Consider the following 13671-nt stretch of genomic DNA (forward strand, 5'->3'; position numbering starts at 1 on the left):
ATCAAAGGGTGGGCTTCAGGCCACTCCCACTAGCCTATTTGGCCATTAAGATGAAAGCTTGGACCTCTGACTTCTCATCCAATATTCTTCCCTTTTCAAATGGATAAATTTCTTGGAATTAGATTTTGTATGTATGATAATCTCCTCTGGGCTTCTCTGGTGGCTCAGACAGTAAAGAATCTGCCTGTAAATTAGGATAAATGAATTCAATCCCTGGGTTGGGAAGATCTCCTGGAGAAGGGAATAGCAACCCACTCCAGTATTCTTGCCTGGAGAATTCTATGGACAGAGGAGCCTGGCAGGCTAAAGTCCATGGGGTCGCAAAGAGTAGGAAATGACTGAGCAACTAACAGCAGCACCACCATAATCTCCTCTAGCATTGTAAAGACATTATGACACTTAATTGAAACGCTGTTATTTCCATTGGGAGGACAGTATCCTACATGCCTAACACATGGCTCTTATCGCTCACAGACTCCTTACAGAATTTTGTGTTGATCAGTGTTTTATTTTTCAGCCATTTTTTTTTTCCTTTTTCTTCAGGATCCTAGAAAACTGCTCTTCACAACTGGTAAGTTGTTAATCACTGCAGCTTCTATACCGTGTTTATATATATGCCAAAATACAGCATGGGAAATGTTCATGTCAAGCAACTGTTCAAGCATAAGGTTTCAATGAAACCAAAGGGCCAGGGCAAACCACCAGGGTTCAAAGGAATGAAGAGTAAAATTAAACAAATGTATTTGCCTTTCACATATTCTTTCAATGGAAATTACATAATACTTAGTGGCTTAGGAGTGCCTGCCATGTGTCTGCTATTACAACAAGTACTATTGGAGATAATATAGAGGGAATAGGTTTCTGTTTTTGAAGTTTTGGAGAAAAAATACCAAGCACTCTGAGTATCAGTGTAGTTCTTAATATTTAGTAATTTAGTAGGATATTTTCTGATCTTAAAACAGAAGAGGAGAAAAGGTCACTAAAATAAGTTATTTTTCTTGAAATGTGTCTCCGTTCTCATTTTTAATTTATTTTCCTTTCTTAAACATGTTGTCCATAAAATCTCAGTCTAGACTATTAATCTGTTAAAGTGCATTTGAACATCTCAAAATTTGGCCCTGATGTTAGTACAGTTCTAACTATTTTTTCTCTTTCTCAGTCTTTCATTTATAATAATGAAAAGGAGACTGTATTTGGGGGATTTGGGGCACCTGTTTCAGAGACACGATGATTGTGGATGGGAGATGGTCTGTCATAAAGTCGTGGCTGTACTACCTTATTAAGGATCAGAATTGCATACAGGACTGAGACGTTGCTCTGTTAAATGCATTGTTTCTTTTTTGAATCAGTCCTATGATGAAAAATAATAATAATTCAGGTGTTTCTCCTCCCTCATGTCACAGCTACCTATTTATAATATATATTTTCTGCCTATATATTATGATATTTGCCATTTGCAAAGTATATATTTCACAGTTTCTCCTTAGGAACACAATTTAGTTTTGTTAACAACTTTGCTCATTGAAAACATGTTTTTATTAAAGTCTTAAGAATTGGATGAGAACAGAAGGGAAGAAAAGCAGAAAAATAAAACCTTATGTATGAATCAATGTATTTTTTTTGGTTCATATGGATCAATTTAAGAGAAATAAATAAGAACTTTGTTTTAATATTCTTTTTACTGCATAGAATATAGTTGAAGCCTTAGAAATGCTTTAAAAAGTTTAGTTTATAAAAGTATAAAAATATCTCATATGACAAAGATATTACATTAAGAAACTTAGTAAAGTTAATGCTTATAAGTAGGTAATCTCTTCCTCTGCATGAAACACTGTCATTCTGTGTTCTTTCCCAGAAATTCCTATGAGTGTGTTGGGCCAAGTGGAGATAATATTATACTTAAAAACACAAATTCCTGGATAGAGAGAGACCAAATTGGGACCTGGCAGAGTGTTTTATTAACCTTCTCAGTACTGTTTTACCTTCAGTGAGCATCTGGTTATACTCCTGAGCATAACTTCTCACCACTACCTACCTTTTACCTCGTTTCTTACTCTCTTTTCTTCACCTGTTCAACTCTCACTCACCCTTTAAGTGTCAGTTGACATACCCCATTATGCACAGATGTCTCCCTAATTCCACTAAGCAGAGCTGATCTGTTCCTGGCCTGGGACCCTAAAGATACATGGTAAATACTATGAATAATTGGTTTCCTTCCGTATACTGTAATTTATTACCTACATATATGGTGTTTTGCACTTGAAATCAGTTTCTTCACAGTGGAACAGGGCTACCCGCAGAGGATGCAGAGAAAACATTTTGTGGAGTTTCTCTCAATACAAGCAGAAGAATTGCCCCAGATTAGCGTGTTGGTATCACTTTGGTGGCCCAGTTCCATAAAATTTGATGAAAGAAATACTATACTTTTCATCAGGAGCCATTTATTTCCCAGGAACGCAGACCCAGTCCCCCTAAATATGATGTTAAAGCTCCTCTATGGTATTTTGACTCACTAAATAAATGTTAAAAACATTCCAATTAAGAACTTATAGAATACATTTAATAGATTGAATTATTCAAACATTTAAAAACACATGCTATGTATCTCCAAATTTGGTAGTACTTTGTATGATGAGGATAAAATGCCCAGTATCCAATTTCAATTAGAAAAACCCTCATAAACAAACACAGTCATGTCTCCAATTATCTTGGTATAAACAGGATGATGAATACAAGATGGTATATTTCTGACTACATCTGGGTAGGGATGAAATTAATCTTTCAGTTCATCTATAAATGGCAGTGTAGTGCAGTCATTCATTTTATGGGCTACTAATTAATCTAATATGCATAGATCAAAAGCAGTAAGAGTAAACATAATAAGCATTTTTTTCCTAAGAAAACAAGCATAGATTTTGCTTTATAACTTGAAGACTGAGAGAGTTCACAATGTACTTCATTTTGCTAAGTGACTTTGCCCAGTGAACTCAGACTAGCCCAATACTTTCTAACCTGTGCTTCCTGATTCTTGGGATATGTGTGCTAATAGAGGCTAATTTATTGGGACTTGGCTGAGCTGTTATCCAAGGCTAGGTTAGGATGCTCTTTGATGTACCTCGAAAATACTCAATGTTTGGCTCTCTTTCAGCACTTAATACCCTGTGTTGCAATTGCCTGCTTATCGTGTCTCCCACACTGGACTGAGATTTATCTAACAGCATGATTCATTTTTACTCTAGCACTTGACAGTAAAATAGATGCCCAGGAGGTAGTCCCTGAATGGATAAAAGTCATTTTCTTGGCCTTTTTTAAAGGGAGCATAATTGCTTTATAATGTTATGTTAGTTTTTGGAAAGGGTGTGGAGAAAAGGGAACCCTCTTGCACTGCTGGTGGGGATGTAAATCAGCCACAGTGGTGGCTCAGATGGTAAAGAATCTGCCTGCAGTGCGGGTGACCTGGGTTCAATCCCTGGGTTTGGGAAGATCCCCTGGAGGAGGGCATGGCTACCCACTCCAGTATTCTTGCTTGGAGAATTCCATGGACAGAGGAGCCTGGTGGGCTGCAGTCCATGGAGTCTCAGAGAGTCAGAAACAACTGAGAGACTAACACTTTCATGGAGAACAGTGTGAACGTTCCCTAAAAACTAAAACTAGAGCTATCATATGACCCAGCAATCCCACTACTGGGCACGGTGGTGGTGGTGGTTTAGTTGCTAAGTTGTGTCCAACTCTTGTGACCCCGTGGACTGTAGCCTGCCAGGCTCCTCTGTCTGTGGGGATTCTTTAGGCAAAAATACTGGAGTGGGTTGCCAGTTCCTTCTCCAGGGGATCTTCCTGATCCAGGAACTGAACCCAGGTCTCCTGCATTGCAGGCAAGATTCTTTACCAACTGAGCTATGAGGGAAGCCCACTACTAGGTATAGACCCTGAGTAAACCATAATTCAGAAAGATGCATGAGGGGAAGAATGTACACCTGTCGTTAATTCATGTTGATGTATGACAGAAATCAAACCAATTTTGTGAACCAAACAATCAATTAAAAATAAATAAATAATAAAAAGACATATGTACCCCAGTGTTCATTGCAGCACTATTTATAACAGCCAGCACATGGGAGTAACCTAAATGTTACATATGAATGGATAAAGAAGATGAAGTATATAATGTATACAATGGAATATTACTCAGCCTTAAAAATGAATGAAATTGGGTCATTTGTAGAAAAGTCATCTGTTTTTAAACTCTTCTACTTGTTACAGAGATATTTTCTGCAACATTTCAGATAATTGGTTGTCCAGTGTCTGTTTAATTGCAGTAACAGAAAATCTTGGCTTTTTAAAACTGAATTATAGTTGATTTTCAATGTTGTGTTAGTTTCAAGTGTGTAGCAAAGTGATTCAGTTACACATGCATATATATGTGTGTGTATATGTGTGTGTTTGTGTATATGGAGATATATATATATTCAGATTCTTTGCCATTATAGGTTATTACAAGATATTGAGCATAGTTCCCCGTGCTATGCAGTATGTCATTGCTGTTTACCAGGTTTATATATAGTAATGTTCATATATTAATCCCTAAATCCTAATTTATCTCTCCCACTCTCTCCTCTTTGGTTTTTAAGTTACTCATCCCACCATTTTTTTGGACCACTGTGACTGTAATTTTTTTTCTTCTCATTGCTAATTATAAGTCAGTTTTTCTTCTTCATTGCTATGAAGTCTATTACTTTATAAATTGCAAACTCTGGAATTTTTGTACTTCTGGGAGAGAGAAAGGAAAAATGAATTCTTTTGAAAACAAAGATAACTTCATAAATCTGAAAGAATATTAAAAAGCATTGAATTGATTCTCCTTAGTTTACAGATGAGATTCAGTGAGATTGGGATTTGGCTTAAGGGACAGTAACAGGGCTATAATTCCAGGATATACACATATGCCCTAGGTTATTTGAGGCTTCTATTTCATCTTGATTTCAAATGGCTGAGGTCAACTATTTCACCCTAAGTCTTTCTAATATGTTTTCCATGATCTGCTCTAAAAGGAATGCTCGAGTTCAGTGTTTGGGGAATATCTGTTCAAATTTAAACTGGTTTCTTGACTTTAGTACCTCTCAGAAAATTTACATTAATGTGCCCTGTGATTCTTCAAGGAATAGTTAGAGCATTTTTCATCACTGGAAATTAATACCTAAAAGAATTGATGTTCAAATAATACCCTTTGGAACTTATACCTCTCTTCTAAACATGCTCCATTTTTTTCAGGTGTCCTGATGAAGTGATTTGCAGACATTATAAAACCAATTTTGGCACATTCAAGACTATATACAGGAAACCTTGTATGCAGACACAGTAGACATTCATGAAGCCTCAGTGAAATTACTTAAAGGCCTCTCCAACCACAAATTTCACATTATAGAGCCATCTGGGAGTCTATCATTTATTTATTCATTTGGACAGATATGGATTTTTTAAATTACTTGGAGCCAGAGAGAGGGCCCTTCTCTCTTTTTTCTTCTTTAAATTTGAGTTATAACTGAAGTACTCTAAATTATACATATGTAAAGTATGTTATTTGATCACTTTTGACATATGTATATACATAAGAAGCCATGATCAAAATCAAGATAACAAATATGTCCATCATTCTAAAAATGTTCTGTGCTCTTCTGTAATGCATTCTGCTCTCTACCCCTCCTAGTTATGGATCCGCTTTCTACCACTAAAGAATGCTTTGAATTTTCTAGAATATTGTATAAAAGAAATCATAGAGCTTATATTCTTTCAGGTTTTTTTTTTGGAGGGGGAGTCTGGTTTTTTCACTCAGACTAATAACTTTGTGGTTCATCTGTGTTCATATGTGTAGGTGTATGTTATTTTTTAAAATTGCTGATTAATTTTTCAGGCACAATAAATAATTATCCATCCATCTGTTGATGGAGATTTAAATTGTTTATAGGCCTTGAGTATTAAAGTGGTTAATGAATATTTTTGAAAAAGTTTGGGGTGGCTATGTTTGTTTTTTCGGGGGATAAGTGTTTGGAAGAGGAAAGTCTTGGTCATTTTGTAGGCCTGCTGTTCTTTTTAAAGTGAAAAGTTAAAGTGAAGTCTCTCAGTCGTGTCCGACTCTTTGCAACCCCGTGGACTGTAGCCTACCAGGCTCCTCAGTCCATGGAATTTTCCAGGCAAGAAACTGGAGTGTGTTGCCAAATCCTTCCGTGTGAACTGGCTTTCTTTTCTTGCTCTTCTGTTACCCCTAGGAAGTAAAGCAATGGGAAAGACAATAGCAAAAGGAGTGCCCTATGGAAGAATTTAGAGGGGAGATGATTTGGATTGGGGCATCAGGGCAAGGCAAGTTTTGTCAGGCTTCCAAATCTGTGTACTGGGAAGAGTGAAAAGGAGCGTGTACTCAAGTATTAAGTTCCATAGACCGACTCCCTTATTTCTCATGTGGCCCTTTACAAGTGGAAACTTGTTTCTACTGTATTGGAATTTACAATATTATTTTCCAACCATTCCATACCCTCTGTGATCCTAATGATGCATATCAGTTTTGCCCTGGTGTCATCCCCAGCTTGTTTGCTTCTGGTGATGGCTCTCCCTCCCTGCTGGGCCTTCTGTTGCCTAGGTGCTTCCTTGTCAAGAAGAAGAGTAGGGAGATGTCTATAATTTTGGAGACAGAAGTGTTTTAATACCTTTTCTAGAAAGATTTGAGATGGACTTTCTTAGCTAGGTCATTTAGTACTTATTGTTGCTCATGTGATTATAAGAGTAAATTAAAGGTAAGTTATAGACTATTTTATTTGATAGCAGTAAGATAATGAGAAATGAGACTACTGTGATTTTTCGCCCTTTGATATAGCATATCACCTGTTCATTTTGGATGTCCTCTATGAGCTAACACTAGGTTTGTAGCAATCTATTACACCAGTATTAATTTTGTAAAATGGCATGTTTGCACGCTTTCTTTTTAAGAACAAGTGTTATGTAATATCAGAAACACTGATTTTAAAATACTTTCTATTCTAAGGGGAATTATGTCTGAGAGTATTCTTAAAACATCAGCACTGTAACTTTTTTCTTCACGTTCACCATGTTTTGTTCTACAGTTGAAGTTGTGGTTTTAGAAAGATTCAAGTTTTGCTTATTTTTTCTGGAAATTTTTTCTAGATAGCGAAGTCCAAAAGAAATCATTTGACATTGACTCTGATGGAGAAAACCAAAGCAGTTAGGATGTTGGATGTCAACTGTGTCCTGTTGCATTAGTTATTGATGTTTGCTGTAGTTATGTTCCTGTCAAAGTGTGCATGTAGTCACCATTCTGATCGGAATATTTGAAAACACTAAAAGGGACCTTTCTTGAAAGGTGGAAAAGATTCTACTTTGTCTTAAGTACCTTGAAACTAATGCTAATAAAAAAAAAAAAGGTTTTTTTGACAGAGAACATGCAAGGAGATAGATGATTTCAATTAGGCTTCCCACAGAGCAGCCTAGTACTTTGGATTTTAAGGTAATAATTTTTTGCACTTTTTTTCTCAGTATGATTCAAGTTAAAATGTACTTATGTATATTTTTATAGTTCCTGGCCTGACAGGGGTCTGCATGGTACTGGTACTATTCTTGATGATTACAGCTTCAACATATGCGATACGGTGAGTGTCAAACCCATTATTTTGATATTTCTTGGTCAGACTATTTAGATTTCCTTCAGATTATCTTCATTTTCATATGTAGAAAATGTCTTGATTAACCCAAATGCTTAGTCAATGCAGTATTCTGGTTCATGTGTAACTAAGAGGGAAATAGAGACATTTCTATATATTTCCTGTTTTGGAAAAATCTTTCAGTCAGATATTCTGAGTGATAAGGAATTGTGTATGAGGATGTTTCAAATGGAATAAAAGGAAAATGTGGCTTATTAAACATTAAAAAAATATGCCTCAATAACTTAGAATAGGGCATTACTATGATGTATACCTGAAACTAATATAATATTATAAGAAAACTATACTTTAATTTATAAAAACAGAATAGGACTTACTTGCAAAAATGACCAAGGCCTTGAACTAAGTGATAGTTGGTAGAAAGCCCTGAAGAGGACTTTGCCATATGTGAGAACCTGCTAAGTAATAAAGATGCCACTATAAGCTTGTGAGGAATGGAAGGCTTAAGTGAATGAAATTCTAGCTCCATGACAAAGTTAACTGTGAAAAATTGCACCACTGAAGATTTGGAGGAAACTTTAAGTTATATTTATCAGTGCTCATAATGGACAAAGGGAAATATAGGGAATATTTAGCTATCTAAAAATATGAAAACTGAAACTCCTGAATGCCAATATACACTATAAAGATTAAAAAATAAGCATGTTACTGGGAACATTATTGCACTCACGTGGAACTATGCATGCATGTTAAGCTGCTTCAGTCTTGTCTTGACTCTGAGCCTGTGGACTGTTGCTCACCAGGCTCCTCTTCCGTTCTTCATGTGAGAATATTAGAGTGGGTTGCCATGCCCTCCTGCAGGGGATCTTCCTCACCCAGGGATCAAACCTGCGTCTCTTATGTCTCCTGCACTAAAGACAGGTGGTTCTTTACCAGTGGTGCCTCCTGGGAAGCCCTTCTATGGAACTAGTACATTCATAAATTTGAATAGTTTACTTATAGCAGTTGAGAAATATGCTGTAGAAATGGATAATTTCTATGAACAGGTAAGTCACAGAAGAATTGAAAGCAAGTAACACATAAATGAAGCAATACCCAACTCCAAGATACTGGAGATATATACAGTTGAGTCTGGGTTTGGGGAGGCAGGCACTCCTTCACTGTGATTGGGTTCTTAATTGATAACCATGTTTTATAGAGCAATGGGTGATGTATATAAAGAAATCTTACAAAATGTGTGTCCTTTGACGTAATTCTACCTCTAGAAATTTAGATTAAAAAAGATCAGATCTATGCAAGAAGGTGAATGTTATAAGGGTGTTACTGATCTTGTTTGTGGTAGCAATCTGTGACTGAAGTAAATGTGACTGTATTGGTTATTGCCTAAACTGGGGGTTCTAAAAGGTTTCAGGGGTTGTTATCAGAATCATCTAAGCTTTTATCAGATAGCTTCCCTGAACATCCACTCAGATATATGAAATAAGTAACTGATACTCTTTTTACTTCTTTCGAATATTTTATAGGTTGTGTTTATTATACCCCTCCCTTTTTAGAATCTTGGTCCTCCCCCAGGCCAGTAACACAAGATGTTAAAGTTATATACTGTCTAGAAAAATTATATAAAATTTTAATGAGCATTTATTTAATTTATCTCCACCTGAATTTCCTTTGAACTACTCTCAAAATACACATTAGGATAGAAACATTAGTTGTTTTTAAGTTGAGAATATTGATAAACAAAGGCAGCAGTAGTACACATTAGCAGACTGTTGCCTGCTCCTTCGCCTTGCATCATAATAATTTAAAAGTAAACACCTGATTTTAATTTTTCCATGTATCTTTATTTGAAATACAAAGAATCTTCAAGATGATAAAGTATTGCTTATAATTTTTGTCAGTTTTCTGCAATGGTATGCTAATATGTTGATATTAATAGATAAGTCTCAGATGAGCTCATATTTCAACTTTCAGTAGTGACATATATTTGAAAGGATGCATGCTTGTTTTATTGAGATGGAGTAGGAAGTGAAATTGAAATTAAGTTATTTGTTTTTTTCAGAGTTTCTAACTATGACATCTTCTGGTATACTCATAATCTCTTCTTTGTCTTCTACATGTTGCTGATGTTACATGTATCAGGGTAAGTTTAATAACTTTTAAAAATCATGTGTGCTTAAAAATGGGGTAATGACAGATGAGTCTATAGAAATTTTCATAGGAAATGGCAAAATTGTTTGGTTACTGGAATTGAGAGTAGTGTCAAGAGTGGGATGAATTGCTCTATTTTGGACATAGCATGTTTTAATGAAACTAGCCCCAAAGTATATTAAAATGGAAAGACAAAATTACTTCTCCCACAATGTTGTAGATTTTAAAGCCTTCTATAATTATATCTTTTTTCTAATTTTTTTTAAAAAAATTTTAATTGGAGGGAATATATGTATACTATTATAGTTATATCTTAATAAACTTTAAAAGAAAATGAGCAGGAAGTGAAGAACTTCAATATATTTAATGTTTGAATTTTCAGAAATTCCTTATGTCTTGCTGCTGCAGAGTTTGTAACAATGGAGTTACCAATTTTTAGTTTAAGAAGTCCTAGGGGCACTAGTATTTGCAGAGAAAGCCAAGGATTTACAAGGACCAAAGAAAAAAACATCTGTGAAAAACACCAGAAAATCACAGAGGGGAAAACAATAGCTTCCAAGTTGTTACAAAGAATATACCCCAAATTCTGTGAAACATATGTGGACCCAAGCAGTATACTCAAATGTATGGTGCTTAAAATAATTCATTAGGTTAGAGGATGTAAGTAATATGCTTTTTGTGTATGTACATGTCTGTATCGTTACCACAGTGGACCTGTGGCTTTAACACTCACACTAATATGATACGGTAGGCTATTGTTCGGCACTAGATTCACTTGGTTTAGTAGAAGGATACAGGACTGGAAACAGAATGTCAGCAGGATAATGTCAGATGCTTCTTCAGTGGGAGTCCCTCTAGATGTTCAGGAACCATTTTCCACCTTCTCTCCATTTCCTCCTATATAGTAACTCAGTGTTAAGGTGAGATTGTATGGGTAGACAAGGACTACTTTGCCTTGGGGAAGGCTCAAGCTCCACTGGAATCAATCTCTTGATAACGATCCAGCTTTCCTAAAGGGATGCTCTCAGTTGCTAGAACACACTGCATCAGGAAGCTGAGTCAGCATCCTCCTCGTCCAGATGTATTCCGTCGGTAACACACAATGCTGACTGGTAACACAGCTGTCACTCCTTGTTTGTCTTAACCCGGATTGTTTCCAGGGAGACAGTATGTGGAGAAAAGTTCAGGCCTGCTGTTAATTTTTTCTTCAGAATGTTTTATAATTTACTTTCTCAGTACAGTAAATCTTATCCATAAATGATATACTTATCTCAAGCTGCATGTTCAAAATGTTTTTCCTCCAGTTTTGGAGGCCACTGGTTTAGATATCAGCATTTTATGGATCTCTGTCTCCCACGTCCTGGTTTACTGTCTCCCATGTCCTGGTTTAGTTTGATCTGTATCAAGGTTCTAGAACATATAATTGTAGAGCATTAGACCCATGGACAGAGGAGCCTGGTAGGCTGCAGTCCATGGGGTCACGAAGAGTCGGGCTCGACTAAGCGACTTCACTTTCACTTTTCACTTTCATGCATTGGAGAAGGCAATGGCAACCCACTCCAGTCTTCTTGCCTGGAGAATCCGAGGGACGGGGAAGCCTGGTGGGCTGCCGTCTATGGGGTTGCACAGAGTCGGACACGACTGAAGTGACTTAGCAGCAGCAGCAGCAGCAGACATATGGCTGGTGGCTCAGACAGTAAAGAATCTGCCTGCAGTGCAAGAGACCCGGGTTCGATCACTGGGTTGGGAAGTTCCGTTGGAGAAGGGGATGGCAACCCACTCCAGCATTCTTGCCTGGAGAATCGCATAGATAGTGGAGTTGGCAGGCTACAGTCCATGGGGTCACAAAGAGCGGGACACAATGGAGAACTAAAACACACACACAGATACACACACACAGCACATAATCCTGACTTCCAGCTAGCTATGGCTGCCACACAGGGAAGAGGGCCACAGTCAGTGGAACCTCTGGGTTCTGTTCTTTTCCCTTGTGGGGCTAGCATATTCTGTAGCACCAAGAAAGCCCTTGGTAGAGAAAATCTGCTTTATATTCTGTTCTTTAAGTGGCTTGTTTTGTTGTCCAGGCCTATTATCATAAAAGTGGACTATGATTAAAGAGATGTGCTACTAATGGTAATGCTGCTGCTGCTGCTGCTAAGTCACTTCAGTCGTGTCCGACTCTGTGCGACCCCATAGACAGTAGCCCACCAGGCTCCCCCATCCCTGGGATTCTCCAGGCAAGAACACTGGAGTGGGTTGCCATTTCCTTCTCCAGTGCATGAAAGTGAGAAGTGAAAATGAAGTCGCTCAGTCATGTCCGACTCTTCGTGACCCCATGGACTGCAGCCTACCAGGCTCCTCCATCCATGGGATTTTCCAGGCAAGAGTACTGGAGTGGGGTGCCATTGCCTTCTCCGACTAATGGTAATACTAATTTAAAATACTTGCATAATGTTTACTATATGCCAAGCATAAATTCAAAATGATTTAGATGCTGTATACTATTAAAGGATTATAGTGCTATAAGGATAAATAATACTATTAAACACCCTTTACATAAGAAAATAGGTTTAGGGAGAGTACGTAACTTGCTAAAGTTTGCCTAACTGATGTATTCTGCTTTCAGATCCAGGCATTCTGACTCAAAAGCCCGTAGTGTTTTACTGTTTGTTTGTTTTTTTTAGAGAGTTCAATGCTTCTAAAAATTTGGTTTTAAGTTTTTTTTCCAAAACGTATTCATTTTTAATTGAAGGAAAATTGCTTCCCAATATTGTGTTGGCCTCTGCCATTCATCAACATGAGTCAGCCGTAGGAATACATGTGTCCCCTCCGTCTTGATCCTCCCTCCAGCCACTCACCCCTTCCCACCCCTCTAGGTTGTTACTGAGTCCTGGTTTGAGTTCCCTGAGTCATACAGCATATTCCCGTCGGTTATCTGTTTTACACATGGTAGTGTATATGCTTCCATGTCACTCTCTCCATTCGTCCCGCCACCTCCATGCCCTCAAGACCCTAAGTCTGTTCTCTATGTCTGCATCTCCATTGTTGCCCTGCAAATAGGTTCATAAGTACCATCTTTCTAGATTCCATATATATGTTTTTCTCTTCCTGACTTACTTCAGTCTATATAGTGGGGAACGCCTTTGAGTCGGTTCTAATGATGTGAATGAACACAGAGCCTATTATACAGGGTCTTAAGTTTTTATTTTTAAAGATTAATATCTTGATTTACCTGGGCTTGCTATCTCTAGCTATAACAGATCAGATAAAAATATAGTAACTTGCTGGTAAAGTTATTTATGCATTTTTTTTGCCTTTAAGCTGTACTAAATTAAAATTCTGAAGAGATGTGTTTCTTTGTATTTCAAATAGAGTCACTTTTCAAAGGTTCAAGAGTTTAAATAGACATCTGAAATTTAGACAGTAATGAGTTCTTTCTCCATTATGGGGGGAAATACAATATAGATTTAAATCTTGATTTTACTTTTGTGGAACAGAGGTCATAAACAGAAAGTGATTTTATTTTATATAAAGAAATAACCAAACACATCTACAGAGTGACTTACATATTCAATCTGTTATACCAACTGAATTAATTGTTCTTTGTATATTATAGATAAAAATAAAGAAAACAATTATTCTAATACTGAAATGTGTCATGCAACAAATATACAATACTCTAAGTATTCTGTAGTATACATAGTCTATGAAGTTTAATTTTTAACTGAAGAATAATTGAAAAATAAAATAGAATATATTTAAAGTGTACAAGCAAATTAATACATCTATCACATTACATAGTTACCTCTTTTTCTAGCATGAACACTTGAGATTTAATCTCAGCAAATTTCAAGTA

At 36.8% G+C, this 13671-nt stretch overlaps 1 protein-coding gene across 2 annotated transcripts in view; it reads left to right on the top strand.

The window, feature by feature from the left end:
• NOX4 (NADPH oxidase 4) overlaps window positions 1-13671 on the top strand; it is a 182335-nt gene that overhangs the window by 46572 nt on the left and 122092 nt on the right. For both annotated transcript variants that reach the window (XM_005699426.3, XM_018043547.1), the window contains 3 exons: window positions 544-571; window positions 7583-7655; window positions 9727-9807. In XM_005699426.3, coding sequence (XP_005699483.2) covers window positions 544-571; window positions 7583-7655; window positions 9727-9807 — 182 coding nt within the window. The remainder of the gene's footprint in view (window positions 1-543; window positions 572-7582; window positions 7656-9726; window positions 9808-13671) is intronic.

The sequence above is a fragment of the Capra hircus genome, chromosome 29 (genome assembly GCF_001704415.2).
Source record: "Capra hircus breed San Clemente chromosome 29, ASM170441v1, whole genome shotgun sequence".
NCBI lineage: Eukaryota > Metazoa > Chordata > Mammalia > Artiodactyla > Bovidae > Capra > Capra hircus.